Genomic DNA, 20,231 nt, shown 5'->3' on the forward strand with positions numbered 1-20,231 from the left:
GAAAATAAATAATTCACATAAAAACTGGGCATGAAGATGAATGAATCAAATGAATTATGTAAAGAATCACATGCATAAATGATATCGTATATACCATTTAAAATGAATAGAAGACATTTTATTTATTATTCTGCTTTAGCCTTTTAAACATTTCTGGTTGTAATGATTTTATCCTTAATGCTACAATTTTACTGAAACGTTATTGGACTTTATTTACAGTGTGTCATTGTTCTCTCACGTGTGAGAGTTGTGGAGCATTTTGTCATTTTGGTGGGGAGCAAAATACAAAAAATAACAATGAGAAGAAGAAAAAAGATGTTTTGATGCGGGGCTGCGCAGTCTGCATCGCAGCAAACACCCGCCCACACGCTCTGTGTGAGTTTCTCACTTCCTGTGCACAAAACCGCCTTCGCCCGAGGCTCTGTAAGCACACAAAGCAGCCAGGTTAGGCTAATAACATTTGAGAGGGAGCGCTAATTTGCTTTGTGATGGTGGCACGTTCGTATCAGAGTCATTGTGACAGACTCTTGAATTTTATCTGGCGCCAAAAGTGGAGCTGGTGTGTAACAAGCCCGGTTCACCCGTTACCATGCCAACACAAACCTTCATCATTTCAGAGGACTACTCTGGTGTTGCCTTGGAGACGAGAAGTCCAAAGAATCTAGGCCTGGAATTGTATCACACAGAGATGACACTGAGTTCTTTCTTTTATTTCCTTTTTGTTTTCACTGATGTTTTGTCAGATAGTTAATAACGTAGCATCAAAATGTGACAAAGGTGATGCTGAAATAAACGGCTAAGATCGTCCCACTGGCTTAAGATTCTTCACTTTCAGTAACTGCTTTGTCCTTGTGCTGGGAGCACTGGGCGTGAGGCGGGAATACACCCTGGACACCCTGGTCAGGACACTATACACACACATCCACACACTGATTCACACTCAGGAGACATAACTTATTGCTTTGAGGAGGACAAACAGACAAATAAACAGCAACCTGGGCTCAGGATCGAACCAGGAACCCTCTCCTTTGGAAATCGATGCTGTAATTCCATATCATTTAACAGGTTTTCCATAAAATTCTAAAGATAAGACGTGCGAATGTGTCATCACAACCTGATACATCATTTGAAGAATCAGGATGCTAACAAAGTGTCAGAACTTCATCCCTCACAGACTCCTTCAAAAATCATTATAAAATAATCAGAGATTAGCGATATGAATACCAAGCATGTGGCAGTCTACAGAGAAATAAGACAAAACCCGCCGTGCACAATTCAGTGATCGAAATAGCTCATGAGGTAACTGTGGGGGTGAGTGTATCTGCAATAACGTGATAAACAGGACAAGGAACATGAGCTTCATAGCTCTGAATAATAACCTGAGTCATTTCGAAGAGTGTACTGTCTGTTAGCAAGAGTGCAGCCGGTTCAAACTAGATGCTCTGTTCGCTGAAACCGGGTCAGAAATGCTCATGTGAAGTAAGAGTTTGAGCAAAATCTGGACATACAGTCTCCTGATTAATGCCTGACTTCAAGCTTTCTACTGCCTTAATGTACAGTTATGGGTTGTTGGTTTTACAATCACTCTGACTCATTGATTCATTGATTCGTTCATTCATTAATTCATTGAATTATTTGCTGGACAGAAAAAAGATATTTCAGTCATGATTTGTGATGAAGATTTGGAAGATATGGAGCTTGAAACCTGACAAATGGATCAGAATATAAATGTTGTATATTTGAATAATATGCACATCATTTTATTCAATATATTTTTTTTCTGTGGTTTATGTAACAATTAAAATTTTTCTTTTTCTGATTTTTCTTTAGAAAAAATGACAAGTCGATGCAAGTCAAAATGCTACAGATTTTATGTAAATTAAGACAAAGGAGCAACTTCAATAATTCCTAAAGAAAAGCACATAATAAATACACAGAAATGTATAGTTTTACCCCAATAGGAAGGTTATTACACTGATGTTAAGCACACGATGTCCTAGCCTAGGGGTCTTTCCTGCTATCAAGCGATGTTGATGTTAGCTTGCTGGAAGTGGTTAGCCGCTAACAGTCAAAGCTAGCTGCTGTAAATCAGTTTAGCTATTTCTGCAGCTGAACTGATTTACAGCGGTAACACTGTCACGCTGACGGTCCGACAAACTTGATACAGCTACCTCATTATGGGTCAGATGTTCTGTTTTGACTCCACACCACTTGTCTCTTCATATTCACAGATACGAGCATGCAGACCACTGTGACTGGCTAAGCCAGGGGTCGTGACCCAAAGGTGAGCGTCACTTGATTAAGGTAGAAATAAGGTGAGAGTAATGTTTCATTTTTTCATTCATGAATCCCATTATAACTATCCATCCGTCCATTGTCTATACCCACTTTATTCCTTATTAGGGTCACGGGGATCTGCTGGAGCCTATCCCAGCACACATTGGGCGAAAGGCAGGGGTACACCCTGGACAGGTCACCAGTCCATCACAGGGCCTTCATTATAACTATGAAGCCAGATTTTGAGTGGCATGACTTTCAAACGTTTCTAGGATTCACATTCCTAAAAGCCACAGAGTATGTGCTATTTTCATTTTTTTTTTTTTTCTATCCTGACATGCTGAACTCGCGTAGGAGTTCTTCAATAAAAATTCTTGGTCCACTAGCTCCTCAACAGCGTTCGGTGACTCTGACTCAGTGGAACATCAAAAGCCGTGTAAATGAAGATGAATATATGCCAGAATACTTTACAAGTATTGAATTAAAAAAGAAAAAAAGAAGTGTGACAGAAGGAGAAAGCAGAATGTCAAAGCTTCGGGTGAGAAAAAAATTCAAAATGTCTATTTTTAGGTTGCTTAGCCAAAATGTTTGAGAGAATCGGAGGCTAAATGTTGAGCTCTGAAACAATTTGAATGCGGCTACATTTCCCTAGATGTTTCAGTTTTGGTCTCATTTACAAAAATGTTAAAAATATTTGCATATTTCTTTTATATAAATATATACTTAGATAATAATTACATAGTAAAAAAAAACCTAAAAAAAATATATATTAAATATTATAAATTAAAACGTTATGTAATTTTATGTAAAATTCTATCTGATTCTATGTAATTTTGCTATGAAATAAGAATCTATGTGCAATTAAACCTAAATATTAGAAGGAAAAAAGAAAAAATAATTACATAAATAAAAATAAATACAATATACACCAACAAGGCATAACATTATGACCACCTGCCTAATATTGTGTTTGTCCCCATTTTGCTACCAAAACAGCCCTGACCCGTCCTGCACTGTGTATTCTGACACCTTTCTATCAGAACCAGCATTAACTTCTTCAGCAATTTGAGCAACAGTAGCTCGTCTGTTAGATCGGATCACACGGGTCAGCCTTCGCTCCCCACGTGCATCAATGAGCCTTGGTCGCCCATGACCCTGTCACTGCTTCACCACTGTTCGTTCCTTCCTTGGAGCACTTTTGATAGATACTGACCACTGCAGACCGGGAACACCCCACAAGAGCTGCAGTTTTGGAGATGCTCTGATCCAGTGGTCTAGCCATCACAATTTGGCCCTTTGTCAAACTCGCTCAAATCCTGTTATGCTTGAACAGTGTATGTATATATATATATATGTGTGTGTGTGTCACACAAGAGCTCTTTACAGTGAAGGCTTTTTAATGTCTGCTTTTTTGCAGGCTGATATGTTCCATAAAATAACATTTTGGAAAATAATACTTCTGCAATCACTTATAAGGTGATATTGTAATCATCTTTTTTCCCAGCACGGTTGATTCACAGCTTTTCATTTATACCCTCTGAATATTTGTCATGAATTTAATGACTCATGACAGCAAGCATACTTACTGGAGCAAAACTGTGGCTCTGCAGATGGCAAGATTTGTAGTTTTCAACATGGTGTCACTAAATTGAAGCCAAAAAATGAACATCGTGAACAAGAATGAATCAGTCAGTGCCAATCAGACAGCAGAAGCCATGATGAAGCACGTAGAGTTTAGTCTCTCTTTCTTCCTTTATAATGAATATTGCCAGATAATGCTAGTATTATTAAGCCGTTTGACATAACAAATGAAACACTCTGGGATGTGATTTAAAAGGAAAATAAATCCCTGAAGTTTCTGATCAGCAGCACGGCCTCTCGGATATCATGTTTAGTGTTGTGAAATGTCTTCAGAGCAAGTTCCTGTTAGCACTTATGTAATAGCAGCTACAAAACCGGCTATGCTAACGTCTGTATTTTTCTCTTGAAATGTTCATTTTACAAAAAAGCAGTTTGTCATTTTATTCAGGAACCAGAAAGCATCAGTCCTGATTCTGAAGACTTTCCCAATGGTGGAAAACTAGCTGAAGGAGTGCTGACACCGAGGATATGTTTTACTTTATCCTACATTTTTAGCATGTTCATTATTTGCCTGGTCAAGTATCTGCCATACAGGTCACTGTGAATTAGGTTTAACAGTTATAACAGGTATAAAACAGTACAATACTGTAAAATTGATTTTAGGGGAAAAACATCCTCAATGCCCTGAAGTCCAAAAGTCTGAGAGTGCTAGCTTTTATTTTGCACTCCTCGCTAATTTTATACAGAAAAAAAACACTACAAATTTGATAAGAATCTTAGATATATTTGCATGAATTTAAAATTATTTTAGACTTCACAGCTAGCATGGACTCCATATTTCTGTGTAAAAATTGATGATCTGTTTTTGGATTAAATCCATCAGATAGAGCATGAGGGATATCTGACTTTTTTGTTCCAGGTAGTATTCAAGCGATATGAGATTAAATTAAAAATAATGAGCTAAAAATAAAAATGTTTCTACGTAATTTCTCACCTGAAATTATTTCAGTCTAATTTGCAGATTTAAAACAATTTAAGAAACTGTTCAATAGAGATGTCATAAGAAATGACACGTTTTCTAGACGTTCAGTAGATTTGTCATCACCACAGATGGTCTCTCTCTCTCTCTCTCTCTCTCTCTCTCTCTCGACTTTGTAAAAAACGATGAATTTAGACGCCAACCACTTGTTTGAAAAATGGAGAAGAAAAAAATTGACAGAAAGAGGAGAAAAATACACCCGCGCATGTTCTACATCCACACATGGCTAGCTACAGTCCTCCTCTCTTCCCCGTGTGTGTGTGTGTGTGTGTGAGAGAATGTATAAGTGTGTGCGAGTGTGTTTGAGTGTGTGGGTGTGTGTATGTGTGTATGTGAGTGACTGAGAGAGAACCAGAGCCAGAAGTCAGGTTCTGACTAACAGTGCTGAGTGCGACTGCCAATGAATGTGAGAGAGAGTGTGAGTGTGTGTGTGTGTGTGTGCATGAATGTGTGTGTGTGTGTGTGGGGAGGTTTGTTCAGTTCGAGGTAAGTCTGCATGTCAGCTCACTTCCTCTTTTTCAACGTGGATTTTGCAGCTACTTTCGCTTCTGTATTCTTTCTGTGTCTCTGCTGTTTGTTTTCGATGGTCATCACTCTATCATCATCATCATCCTCCTCCTCCTCCTCCTCACCCTTCATCAGTCAGTTTTACTTCTCAGTCTCTTTGCATGCTCTCTCTCTCTCTCTCTCTCTTGCTCTCGCTCTCTCTCTTTGTCTCTTTATGCATCACTTTGTGGTGTCTCCATCATCTGTACGCATTTGCATGAATGACGTCCCGTATTTCCTCCATCACTAAAACAAACGACTGAGACAAAAGAGGAACAGGGCCTCAGTAGAAGAGGGTGGCACGCTCGTCTCACACACTCGCAGGTCAGTTAACGGATTCCCTCGACTCATGGACAAAGCCGGAGCAGCTAAGTTTTGGTGAGTGGTTTGTCTTTGTCTTACTTTTCCTCTTATCCGGACTAACGTTTAAAGCAATCTGATGACGAGGAAGTGGTTAAATCGTGTGGCGGTTTGATGTAAAACAGATAGAACTAAGACAACTTAGAGATATGTGAAGAGTGGAGTTCTTCTTATCTAAAAGGAACAATGCTTTATTTGGTATTTAAACACTGAATAAAGTGAATGATGAAGTCGTGTGGTGTGGCTTGACAGATATTTTAAGATCACTCCGCTGTCATGATGTTGCTGCAGCCATTTTTTTTTTTACTCCAAGAAGCAATCTATTATTCTTTCATTTGGAATAAAATACTTGATTTTTGTTTAAACCTTTGACTTTTTCCAGGCTCAGCAAAAGAAAACTTTCAGACAAAAGTGACATGCGTCAACACGAGAGCTGCAGACAGAGGAAGTAAGAAAAAAAAAGAAAAGACAAATGTTAGACACTTAAAAAAAATCAACAACAATAATAAAACTAAGCTAAACAAATGTAGACACTTTTAAAAAATAATTATATTTCTAGAGGGGTCGATAACAAAGTCATTCCTCCACGTCGGAGGAAATATCATTAATTTTATTTGGGTTGTGGTTTATTTTCAGTTCAGACACTCACATAGTAGGGTGTGTGTTTTTGTGTATATGTGTGTCTGTGTTTTTGTGTGTGGGGGGGGGTGCATATAGATATATGTATATAAATGAGTGAGGTAAAGCAGTTCTACTGAGGTTTAAACACTTGCATAAGAAACACCTGAAGGCGTGCTTTTGAAGCGAAAGAAAGTGTGATGCAGCAAAGTGCAAAGCTGAGAAACCACAGAAGTTGATGATTTTTCCTAACCAACAAAGACATCCCGGAATGCTTTATTCTGCTTATACCACAGTCAATTTCCAACCAAAATTCCATTTTTTAATTAATGAGTCTATTTATTTATTAGTTAAATTTAATGTTGTGAAATGTCCAACTTTATAGCAACTTTTCACTAAAAAATAATAATACATAAAACATAAAAACTGCTTGTCACGTGACCAAGAAACTGGAAAGTCCTGAAGACTTTCCCATGACTGAAAAATGAAATGTCAATAAAACATCTCCTTACAGGCGTTTGTTCAATATTTGTACGCTTATTTATTTATTATGCTTAGATTATGGTACATAGCCCTTTTACTATATTACAGTAATTTTATAATATTAACAGTAACACAGTACTATTTCATTAAATAATAAACATTTAAAGTAATTTACTAGCCAATTCAATTCAATTTAAAATGACTGTAAATTAAATTCGTTTAAACGCAGTCTAATGATTAAGAAAGCGACAGTGTCTGGAAACATCGATACTAAAATAAAGCTTTTTTACCCTTTATGTAAATGTATGCTTCCTAGATCACAGTGTATGGCTGATAAATATTGTCTAGGGCAGTTTTTCCTAAATCAAGTCCTCAGAAAAGCCATTCAGTTCATATTGTCGCTCTCTTTAAGTGTCCAGCGCTGGATATTCAGAGTTCTCAATGGCTTGGTAAGAACTCTATTATTAGATGAGATTACTGGTTACTGGTTGGATTTCACGTTTAACTGGAAATAACTGGCCAGGCGCATTACGAAATGCTCAGTGAGATTAAACTTGCCAATAAGCTTTCAGTACAGGTGTTTTACAAGCATAGCTTAGCATTTTATCAATATATTATAACATTTTATTTTTTTATATATATTATATATTTATTCTATTATTTTATATTTATTCTGCTCTTGTGTACATATATATTTTTTTTATTTATTTTTACATTTTTTATTCATATTTTATTTTAGTCAACCATTATGAATTTATTTCAGTTTTAGCTAGATTTTATACAAGCTACCCCATGTATGAAAAATGGCCTGTATCTTTTATGTAACTGTTATTAATATTTCTTTGCCTCTCTCTTGTAGCAGTTTAAAACAAAACTACTCTATCATGATGATTATAATCCTTTCTCTGCAGTGATGCTCCTGCTCATACAAAATCTATCTGTTATTCTTTTGGGAACTGTGCTCACATTAACCGCATTCCTACTGATAAGGGAGGGATACCTTAAACCACTGGAACGGGGGGGCCTAATGAAAACTGTTTCCTTTTTGCAGGTAATTAACAGGCTCAGTCTCTGAACAGTAAGAGGGTGCTGTTACTATGGCAACTGGCAAGCAAGGCTTTGTGAGAGCTACCGAGCCTCAGCATTTGGTCTCCGTACAGAGAGAGAAAGAGATGCATGTTCAGGCCCCACTACCAGCCATGTATATCCAAGCGGTGTCCGGCTTGCCATCCTACCCTCAGAGCCAGCCAGCAGCCGTGCAGGATGCAGCAGTCATTCCTCTGTCCGTGCCGATGATGTATTCCAACCAGACTCTGCCTCTACTGACTCTTCACATAGCAAGTGGGGCAGGTTTACAGCAGCAGAGGCCTGAACCTCCAGCGTCTTCATCGAGACCCAAGTCTCAAAGGAAGCACGTGTGCCCACATTGTGGAAGGGACTGTCTGAAACCCAGTGTCCTGGAAAAGCACCTGCGCTGCCACACCGGCGAGAGGCCATATCCTTGCCCCACCTGTGGCATCTCCTTTAAGACACAGAGCAACCTCTACAAACACAAGCGTACCCAGGCCCATGCTCGTCTTTCCAGCGAATCTGGGAAGGGAACCTTCAGCAGCCAGGAAAGCACCGAGAGCTCTAGGGAGAATTGTTCTAGTCCCTCACTGGAATTACAAAATGAAGATTCGGGTGACACAAACAGGAATGATGGTGTTCTTCCTACTGTGGCAACAAGCACAGCTACTTCAGAAGAGGTCAAGCCAGGCTCTGAGACAGAGTGGGCTTTATGCAAAGCTGCAGTGGTTGGAGTAATCGCTTCGCCAGCACATGTGCAACAAGTAATTTCGCATACTATAACCCAGAGGGTACCTCAATTACCATCTGATGCTGCACCAACACAGGTAAAAAGCCCAAATGGAGATGGACGTTCTCCACTGGCTCCAAATCGCACTCCTCTTCAAAGGCAGGAGGCACTCTTTCCTAAGTCTCAAAGCCATGACAGCACAGACTCAGGCTTCAGTGAAAGCAATGAACAACACTCAACCTCCAGTCCTGGTGCAACTGTGAACAATCCCAGTATGGAACTGGAAGAACCTGAAACGTCTGAGAAACTCTCAGATGAGGCCACTGATGACATCAAGAGCAAAGTGTCACTTCAGGAAAAACAAAAGCTAGAGAAACACATCTTGAAACTGATCTCTGAAAACAGCGTGGTAATGGACGACAGTCACCTGGTAAACGTCCGGCCGAGGAAGACGGGGTTGTCGAAACAAGGCAGTATTGATCTTCCTATGAGGTACACTTACAAAGACTCATTCCATTTTGAAATAAAAAGCAGCAAACACCAAGTACCTGGTTCACAAAAGCAAGACAGAAATGGTAGGGCATTTTACAGTTCTATGCCTACTCAATATTCTACCAGTTTGGAACATGCACCATTAACCCGAAGCAGTTCTTTACCGTTTAGCATGGGCATTCAAAACAGTGACAGCATGGTTTCGCCTTATCATGTAGACAACGTTCCGCTGAGCAGGAGGTGTAGTGCAGGACACATTTACCCATATAAGTCAGTAGACCAACATACACCCAGCCATCGTTCACTGGTCAGACAAGTAGCAGTGGACGGTTTACCTGCAGTGGAAGGCTCTCTAATGGAAAGAGGCAGTCTTAGTAGCCTAAGTTCTGATGGAGACTGCACTGACATGACGTCAGAGTCGGCCGTCAAAAGATGCCGTAGGAAGAAAGCAGAAAAATTTGCTTACAATAAATGGTACATGTATGGAGGTGGTACATTCAAAAAGCTTTACAACACAGAGAAAGATTCTGTATTGAAGAGCAGAAAGTCCACACTTAGCCCTGAGCAAACTGACAGCCAGGGTATTCAAATAAGCCAACAGAAAGAAAGTGATTTATCTGCATCTGTATCTGGAAGCTATACTTCCTGCTCTGCTCCAAGTCTGTCTCCTGTTCTCACAGCACAGACATCCAGTCAGGTTCTTTCCTCTTACGTACTTGTCCAAAATCCACCAGTGAAACAATCAACTGGGCAACCCCAGCAAAGTCTGACCAAGCAAACTAATGTTCCAAGCTCAGACTTAAGTACTGTGATGAATGCAATAAAAGGCACAGAGGACAAAGGCACAGCACCCGAAACACAACTTTCAACTCCGATACCTTCAGAGAGGAAAAAGCAAAAGACAGATGAACATGTTTCAGCCCATGTCAAAAATACAGAAGCCCTAATAAGGATGCAGCAATGCCCGAGCCGACAGGTAAACACCAACCTGTGTCAGTCGTTACAGTCAGAGTGCGGTGATGTGCCCCAGAAGTCAAGTCTAACTTCACTGCAGAGAGACAATGGGTTAAGCCTTAACAGGCAAGGCAGTTTCAACAATCTGTCTTCCTCCTCAAATCAGAGACAGCTCCTTTTCAAGAGGCACAGTTCTCCGCTTTTTGCGGCCAATATAAGCGGGACATCTGCGTCTCCTTCTGTCTCCTCCAGCATCTCCTCGGTTTCTCAAGCCAAGACCAGCTTTCTTCCCAAGTACCAGCTGAAGATTCCTGTTTTGACAGATGGCATGTCAGATCCTTGTCTTGGCAAAGGTTCCTCGCTGAATCCGTCTTCAACCAGACAGAATGTTAGTCTGAATCAGCAACCTGCGACAACTTCACCATCCTCACCACAAAAGCAGGCATCTATGACCGTCATGTCCCCTGGACAAGGGCAAGGTACTTCGGGCATTACAGCCATAACAAAGGCAACATCTATGACATCTGCGGTGTACAGTTGCCAGAATGCTAATGCCTACACATCGACCTACACCTCTACACCATCAGTCTCGTTAGCATCTCCGTTAGCATTCACAGATCTCAGTGTCACAGTTAGCACAACACATAGCTCAGTCTCACCGGTCAGTTACTCGTGTACTCTGACAAAAAACAGTCAGGTCCATGCTGGAAATGTGGCATCTGTACAAGACAATCCTGTTACATCGGTAGTGATCCCAACGCAATCGCTTGGGGTTACACCTACACCAGTAGTTCTGAGCTCTACAGACAGCATCCCTTTGGAGATAAGCAGCACTGAGATCCAGGGATCTCAGGACACATTTTATGTGCAAACGGCAGACCTCCAGATAGTCATGCAACTCATTTCAGATGAGCAGCTTGCATTGATAGAACCACAGATCGAAACGCAGGACTATAAATCTCTCAGCAAAGATCCAGAAACATCTGGGACTGATCCAACCCCAACAGGTGTCTCACAGGAAATACATAAACAATGCTCTGGTGATACAGGAACAAAGCTAGCTGTTGAACAGGGGAATGTAAACAGGAGTGTGCTCAGCAACATCCCAGACATAACACACAAGTCGTTTGGATCAACACTTACAGAACACAAAGCAAAGCATACAAAAAGTGCTCAAGATGTTTATTTTACAAACACTGGCACTAAAGGAGTTATTTCAAGGTCACCTTCCAAGTCAGAGCATGATGTTTCGGCTTCACTGGATAGCAGGACATTGGGACAACAGTGTAAATTGTTAGGTTCCACACCTGAGGAGAGTACGGTGTCAAAAGGCCCAGAGACTGTAGGGTGTGGTACTAGTGCTAAACCATATCTTAAACAAATTCCTAGCGAGAAAGTGAGTAAACCATCTGCAGTGAAATCCGCAGCAAAAAGTGAGTCAGAGGGAAGCAAATCGCATGACCAGATCTTGAGGAACTATTCATCATCCATAATATGCAACATTCAGCAAAGTTGTCAAGACACTACACGCAGCCATGGGACAAGTCATACAATTGTGGCTTCCACTAACAGTGCAGCAATATCCTCTGAGGGCAAATCGATGAACATTAAAGCTGCACCTTTAGAAATATCTGAAATAAGTCCAAACCTTCAGCCTGTGCAAATGACTGTTCAACAGCACAAATCACATGTCTTAACAAAGTCAGTAGAAAAACAGGCGGCTAAAACAAACACATCATGTATCTCTGGGGCATCTTCAGCTCAGGGACTAGCACTGACCCCTATTTCAACTTCAAACCAGCATGAACTGATCCAACACAAAACATGTCAGCCATCAAATGCTTCCTCGAACACGACAAGAGCGATCAGCTCACGGAGTGTACTAGCGTGCCGATTATCTCCGCAACAGACAGGCGCAGGTGGAGACAGGTCAACGTACAAAGAAAATCAAACCTCTGCTTCAGGTCAATCCGGACAACATTTAACCCGACAGGACTGGTCTAAACCTGAGGAGGTCAAGACAATCACATCCAGGACTGCTCATATGACCAGCACTCAGTTTGAGTCGCATGGACCAGTCATAAACTGTCTTAAAGAGGAGAGTATTAAATGTGCACTTGGTCCTGGTGGCATGCTTCACGTCAATCAGGATTCATTCACAGGTGAGTTCAACAACACATTCAGCCATTATTCTGTTGAGAACGTCTACATTTTGCATTAGCTAGGGACTAAAAAATTATAATTGGGTCTACTATATGGCTCGACAATCCAGTCACTGAGAAATGTATTTATACAATGATGCAATGAATCATGTTATTTACAATACTCACAGTATTGTTGGGGTTCCCTTCAATATTAAGAACTACAGATATATTAAGAACTATATTAATGAGTACATCAGAGGGACAGCTCATGTTGGACGTTTGGGGGACAAAATAGGACAGATTAAGATGGTTTTGGACATGTTCAGAGGAGGGAGAGTGATTATATTGGTAGGAGAATGTTGGACATGGAGCTGCCAGGCAGGAGGCAAAGTGGAAGGCCAAAGAGGAGGTATATGGATGGAATAAATGAGGATATGAAGCTAGTGGGTGCAAGTGTTGAGGATGCAGAAGATAGGGATAGGTGGAGAGAGATGATTCACTGTGGCCACCCCTGAAGGGAAAAGCTGAAAGAAGAAGAAGAAGAAGAAGAAGAAGAAGAAGAACTATATTAAGGTTTTTATGTGATCATTCATTTATTTTGCAACATACCAAGAGCAGATAAATATGTTCTATACATCACTGTTTCTGTGGACTAGTGTGGTCTGGGGAACCCCAGGCGTCAATCCTCAAGCGGATTTCTTTCAGCTACAGAAGTGGAAATCAGAAATCACCACCTTCGTGGTTGGAAAGTACACACAAAAAATATAGCCAAATAATGACTCTACACTTAAGTGGATCTGTGGAAATAACTGTATTTTCCTGGATGCCAAAAGTTTTGAATTCCTTTTTAACGATATAGAAAGGTGCTGTGCAGTGTTGTCATGAAAGTTAATAAGAACTACTAAATGCATAAAAAGCCACAAAAGAAATTCTTTACCACCTATAAGACAGCCCATTGGCCCTATAACAGAAGGTCATCTCTGGACACAACACAGGATATACAACAACTCATGATTATCTGAACACAAGCTAATCTAGGAAAAGGGAACAAAAAGTTTCACAGTCATAAAAGCATACGGTTATAGTACATTAGTGCTTGGAGCTTATTTACTGCTTCTTCTTCTTCTCTTGTCTGAACCATTATGTAGTTCGCCATGTAACAGTTCTCAAGCTAATATCGAGTAACAGGCATGTGAAGTGTTTTTACGTGTTAGCATGTACCTTTAAACAGACATGATGTGACTGTGTGTCTCCACAAGGTGGCGACAACTGACAATCTTTTCACAAATCCTTTCCCATTTAAGTTAAATTGTCTTTATTTGTCACGTATACATTACTGCACAGTGAAATTCTTTCCTCGGAGGGTTGTGGTCAGAGCGCAGTGTCAGCTATGATACAGTGCCCCTTTGGGATGTGGGCCTTGCTCAAGGGCCCAACAGTGGCAGCTCGGCAGCTTGAACCCCGATCTTCTGGTCAACCACCCAGAGCCTTAACCACTTGTGCTACCACTGCCCCACTAAAGCTCCTAGTTGGGTTAAATTGGAGAGAGGGGGGGGGGCAGAAAATCAAGCCTATATAAAATGAGTATATTCATATTTGCATCCTATTGGTTAGAACTATTTATCTATTGAGAACATCTGTACTTAGTGCCACAAAGAAATTTACCTTTCACCACTTCCTAGGTTTGTTTTTGATAAAGGATAGAGATGGAGTTTATTTTTCTCTCATAAGACTTTTGAAATCCCTGTGAATTGCTCAGATTTATAACTCCAGATTGGTTTATAGTACAGTTTATTAGGTAAGAATACAAAACATGGCAGAAATGTCTACTTAATAAATAACAATGTCATACTTTTCCTACTATATAAAGTTGTGAAATGTCCAAGAAACAAGATAGATCCTGTTCTCACTTACGTTATAGCAGTTATAGACGGTCATTCTTTCACCAGCCTCTTGTTTTATTCTCGCTCTTGAGTGTAAAAGACCAGTAAAATACAGCGTGTCATGTTGATGAGAAACTATAAACTCCTCTGTCCTGAAGACCTTCCTGTAGATTGTTTTTCTATCTTAATTAGCAGCACATAGCATTAGCAGAAATCTATGTATTATTAGTCTTAGATTATATGGAGTATCTGCCACACAAGTGGCTGTGAATAAGCTGTTACCATAGAAACAAAGACATATTAAAACAAGCATTTGATATAAACTTCTGGAATAATTGCCAAAAGTTACTGTTATGGAAAATTAATGAAGCCCTTTTGACCGGTCAGAATCGAGCTGTGGTAGATTTATGTAACATAAATTTAATGGCTATTTTTGTTCTAATTAATTTGTGGCTTCATTGGGATAAGAAATAGAAGAAGAAAGAGGAAAAGAATTTTACACTTTTAGGGTTAAAAGGTGCTTTTGTTAATTTTAGCGTCAATAAAATTAATGTTGTTGATTAAAAAAGTTTAAACATTGACATTTTGTCAAATAGCAGGCAGACAATTTGTACTTTTCTACACATAAATTCACAAAGAAATCCAGAAGACACTGGGATATCCAGATATCACAACGCTTTTTGGGTTGATCTGTTTATTTATTCTCTCTTCATTTCTTTCCCTTTTTTCCCACTCTTTCACCTCGATGCGCTCCTACGCTGACCTCTTCCTGATCATTCACCGACATTCAATATCAGAATCTTGTTGAAAAGAAAAACACTTAATCCTTAAGTCCCAACAGCGTTGACTTACCGTGTGGCGGTTCCAAGGAGATTCTCTTTCCCTAGGTCACAGGACACACGAATTAGTCACAGCAACGAAAATAAGAAAGGTCAAAGGATGATCAGAAGGGCTGAGAATAAACAAAACCTCACCATTTCTCCTGATAAGCCTGATTCGGTTAAGCATTCTCTAAACTGATCAGATCAATGTTTATGGTTTTAGGCTTCTGTGTAGATTTATTTATTTTTTATTTCTCCTCCATTACCTTTTAACTAGCCTCCATAAAGTGACAGATATTATCAAGGAGTGGACAGAGGGTCCAGCACTGAGATCCGGCCTTAGGGTTGGGAGGTTTTTTATTTCTCGCCTGTCTCCATTACAAACGACAAACATGACCTGAGCCTCCACTTAGACCACAGAGGCACGTGTAAGAGTTCAGGCAAAGCAATCATGACCTGGATAATCTGAGCGGACAATTATTTCTATATTCTTTCTGGAATCTGATTGGTCAGGTGAAAGGTGAGGTTTTGTATGAATGGATGCATGAACAATTATTTTGGCTCGATGATGAGGTTCCTGTTTAAATGTTCCTCCCTTAAATGTCCTCTTGACATTTAAGGGAGTTTTTCCTTTTCACAGTTGCCCCAGGCTTGCTCATTAGGGATAAATACAAGTACATTTAAATATAAGTCTAATATTAATCTTTAACTTATTGTTCTATATTTCATATGTTTTGTAAAGCTGTTTTGAGACAATGTCCATTGTTATAAGCGCTATACAAATAAAATAAAATTTAATTCAGTTGAATTCTTTGTGGACTTGTTTAGACGGTGGTCAGAAAAAGTAAAAAAATAAATGGGAAAAAGTACATCTCATGTAAAAGTGTTGCGGTATAAGGGTTATAAAACACTTCAGGTGGTCCTGTCATGTTGCTCGTTATTACACTTTGCTTGATGGCCAAATTAAAGCCAACAAAAGTGCATCCATGCTTACTGTTTATTACATTTTTTATTACCCAGTCTGACGACGAAGGTGTTAAAAACAAGATACCTGTGGTTACACCTCGACATGTCTTGGCTCAGGTTCAGGGAGCTGCACTGATTCCTCAGGGAAGCTGCGAGGCAAGCCAAGACCAAGCTTCGGCTTCAGAGCTCTGAAGCCATGGAAGGATTTTTTCAGAGATTTGAAACAACTGGAATTAATTTATTCTCCCCTCAGGGCCTCCGGTGAGCTGTTCTCTCCAAAATTCAAAGTTCCACTGGGAGGATGGGACAGGGAGACAGAAGTGGATCCCCCCGGAAAATAAGAGAAGAGGAGGAGATGGGACGTGGGACGTGAAAAGCACATGGACAAAACAGGAGGAGGTGGAGGAGGAGGAGGAGGAGGCTGTGGAAAACAAAAGAGAGGTGAGTCAAAAGAGAGAGGAGCTCCTGGAGAGTCGAATTGTGGATTAATAAATTAACTAGAAAAGCTTCATCAATCACTTGTCTGGCTCGTCAGATTCTTAAAATGACCTGAGTGCAGTTCACGCTCCCGAGGCTGCCAGAGTTTTCTTCAGTATAGTTATATGTCATTGTTTTTTTCTTTCAATAGTATTAGGGATGATACGATTCATTAAATCAGAGTAGGTATGTTTTCCAATTCGATTGCAGATTCTGAACATACTGCTTAGAGCTATTTCTTAATCCAATTTAATCCAAAATCCTTTTTTTCACAGCAACTTTATACTTTATTTCAGATCAGGAATAAATTCCTAAAAACAATGCTAATTTGCTACTTGTGAATTTCAATCTTGACATTTGTAAAAAAAAAAAAAAAAGAAAGAAAGAAAAAAAGGGGGCTTAATAATCTTATATTTGTTTTAATCATTAATTCATAATCATGAAATGTTAAATCCTATTAGGATTTATTAGGTGAAAGCTAAGACTCTGCAGCGTAACTCTTAGGCTAACGTCTGCAAACTTAGCTGTTTGGATTAGCTAGCTATTCAATTAGTTTGAATTACAAAATCATAATAGAAAGCTTTAATGTTAGCTAACAAAATAGAACTTAGTTGTACACTGGAACCTCGGCGTACGAATGCTCTCCCCTACAAATTTTTGCCTTAAGAATGGAAATTTTTGCACGAAATTCGCATCCGCATATGAAGCATTTTCAGCATACAAACGAACCGAGCTGAATGTCCGGGAGCTGTCAGTGGAAAGCCAAGCGTAGCCAAACAAAAAGAGATACCGGATCTCACAATACCGAAATTGCCTTCGGCATGCGTCCAAAAGCTAGGTGATTGTTCGGACATTTTTTTGTTGACAGATTGGTGGCGTGGGTGGTCTGTTCTATTTTTAGCCCAAGCTTGGTGGCACGACTTCCTGTGAGGAGCCTTGACATGGAATGCTTGGCTCGGGTCAGTTCTTTGTAAGCAGCCATACAGTTTACATACGCTTCATATTGGTCATATTGGTCATATTTTTGGGTGGCTGGAACGAATTATCTCCATTTACATGATTTATGGGAAAATTCGTTTTGCAATACAAACATTCGCTTTAAGAACCTCCAGAACCAATTAAATTCCTATGCCGATGTTCCACTGTAGTTAGTTATTGAGTAAGCTAGTCAAGAGGCTGTTATATATAATAACTAACTACAGTAACTTTAGCACAGTGCTGTGTTTAGGTAGTTTAGCTAACCTGTATGTGTTTAAAGGTGTAAATGGCTGCTAAGGTGTGTTACAAGGCTCCTCCCTTTACTCTCTGATGTGAATAATATCACACTGTTAAATCTGCTGACATTCTTTTGTGTTTTCACATATCTGTGTTTTAAGCAGGAGACAAAATGCACCGAAAGCTACCACAAAGCAGTGAAGCCACATCCAGACCTTTCCGCATCGCAGCACATGACTAACGTCAAAGCAACATCACCTGAGCTTGTTTCCATCACCCCTACACCAGCAATCTGTGGAATATCCAACCCTTCACCTGAAAGAACCAGTCCTGGCGGTAATGTGGTGCCAAAACACATTGACCAAAGTAACACAAAAGTGAAGGAGTATGTTTCTCTCGGATGTCGTGAAAGGTTTGCGGCGTTATCTAAAGGACCAAGTGACATGAGGCATCTCTTGGCTCATCCTCTTTTGGTGAATGCCATTCAGGAGGAGGTCCGAAAAGAGACCCAAACCAAAAACCTGACTCATTCAACAAACACGCAAGTGCAAAGGCTGTTATCAGAGCGAGAAGCAGATGGAACAGCACAAATCACTGTGCTGAAGGAACCCGGCGTGACATCACCCCGCAACACAGATCACTGTCAGATAATAAAAACTGCACCGGCGTACACACGTCCTTCATTTTCAAACCAGACTAACAGCTCTTGCATACATCCAAATCCTACATGCACATCCAGCATACACAGCAACCCTACAGAGCCTAATGCACCACACAGCTACATGGAGGAAGAGGAGGAGGAGGAGCGGTCCAGCAGCAGTGACGATGAGGGAAAACTAGTGATTGAACTTGAATAAAGACATATGTTCCTGGTGGCAGAAACAAGTGCAAAAACATCTTAACAAAGCACAAACATGGCAGCAACACGGCCAATACACAACAACAGAAAGGGAAGGTCCTTATTCAGCATCACATGCTCGTTACTGATTGGCTACAGAATACAGAGAGCTAGAGGATGTTTAGAGTAAGTAAATTAATTTACTCATGCCTAGTAAACTCCAAGCACTGAGCCCGGGTTATAGTCTGTATGTCCTCTGGGTTTCCTCTGGGTTCTCCAGTTTCCTTCCACCTCCCCGAAACTAGATTGGCTATGCTAAAAAGGTGTGAATAAACTGCGAGGCAACTGGGTCAGCCATGATGCAGTGCCCCTGGGGGTGGTGGGTTAGGTGGTATGGGGGCCAACAGTGGTAGCTTGGTGCTGGTGCTGGGGCTTGAACCCCAATTTTCTAATCAAAAACTCAGAGCCTTAACCACTTGAGCTACACCCCCGCCCCCCCAACTTCCAGTTTAGGCCACACCCACTTTAAGTTGAAATCCAAAAACAGGAATTTTTTACAGCATTAATCAGATATAGATATACACCAGTGGCATTACGACACTATATGACCGACTCCTTCTGATTTTAGATTTTCTGATTGTGTTGTTCGTTTTGTTATCCTGTTTCCTGCTCTGCCATCGGCTCGTTAAGGTGTTTTGCACTTTCAGGCCACTTTATCCCACCAATAAAACCTCTGGCTGCATTTTCTATCCAAGCTAACACCAAACCTTTACGATGGCGAACGAGATGCACAGTAAACACAAAGGAATGCACTGACTTCTGAATGATATGATTGGAAATATTTCCAGGACAGAAAACAGGGTGTGAACTCATGTTGAGCTGCATTCCCACAGTCACTGGAGTTCCACAGGGATCGCTCATAAGCACAGTCAGGATTTCAGCCATTTTAGGAGACAGACAGCCAGAGATTTCTAAGAGCCTTAGACATCGCCATAATCACTGTAAACACAAACCAGTCATCATTACCATCTTTTTCCCTGTCTTTCTACTTCTCTTTTTTTCCAGGCTGCTTTTAAATGTCATTCATTTCTGACAAATGTTTGACTGACATGTGTAAAACCCAAAACTGGAATAAAAATTTTAAAAAGACTACTTCAGACATTTTGTTATTTTCATACTATATGAGAAACTGTGTCAGCAGAAGTGTAATAATACTCTCAGGCTTTGGGAGACCAGACAGAGCTTCATCATCCATCTATATTTCACGATGGAGTGGTGCCATTTTAGAAAGTGTCATTCATCTTATATTATCCATATTTCAACAGAGGTGAAGACATAAAGGTAATGAGAAGCTATCTTTAATGTCATCTCGTCTGCTGCAAATAGAGTTATTTAAACACTTGCCTGAAGGGAAGGAAAAAAAACGAACACACCTTCTTTTAAAAATCTGCCTTGGAAAAAATAAAACAGCAACAGCATACAGTCTGAAAACCGCATACAGAAAATATTAGTACAGCATATGGCCAAAAGTTTGTGGACACCTGACCGTCACATCTGATTTCACAAAAAACAACAACACAATTTTATAGAAAATACTTGTATGCTATAGAGTTAAAAATTTTGCTTTACTGGAACTTAGAAAAATATTTGTATGCAATAGAATTAAAATTTCCTTTCACTGTAACCAAGAGAAAATATTTCTATGCTATAGAATTACAATTTTGCTTCACTGGAACTAA

The 20,231-nt window shown here is 40.1% G+C and overlaps 1 protein-coding gene across 2 annotated transcripts; it reads left to right on the plus strand.

Moving 5' to 3' along the window:
- Positions 1-5,244: 5,244 nt before the first annotated feature.
- znf831 (zinc finger protein 831) lies at positions 5,245-19,641 on the plus strand. Of its 2 annotated transcripts, none has more exons than XM_058373872.1 (4): positions 5,245-5,821; positions 7,956-12,310; positions 16,216-16,403; positions 17,816-19,641. In XM_058373872.1, exons 2-4 carry the CDS (start codon positions 8,002-8,004, stop codon positions 18,509-18,511), a joined length of 5,193 nt encoding a protein of 1,730 aa, XP_058229855.1. In that variant the 5' UTR covers positions 5,245-5,821; positions 7,956-8,001; the 3' UTR covers positions 18,512-19,641. The 2 variants fall into 2 exon arrangements, with proteins under 2 accessions (XP_058229855.1, XP_058229856.1); XM_058373873.1 differs by having other exon boundaries at positions 17,819-19,641.
- Positions 19,642-20,231: the final 590 nt, after the last annotated feature.

The sequence above is a fragment of the Hemibagrus wyckioides genome, linkage group LG21 (genome assembly GCF_019097595.1).
Source record: "Hemibagrus wyckioides isolate EC202008001 linkage group LG21, SWU_Hwy_1.0, whole genome shotgun sequence".
Lineage (NCBI taxonomy): Eukaryota > Metazoa > Chordata > Actinopteri > Siluriformes > Bagridae > Hemibagrus > Hemibagrus wyckioides.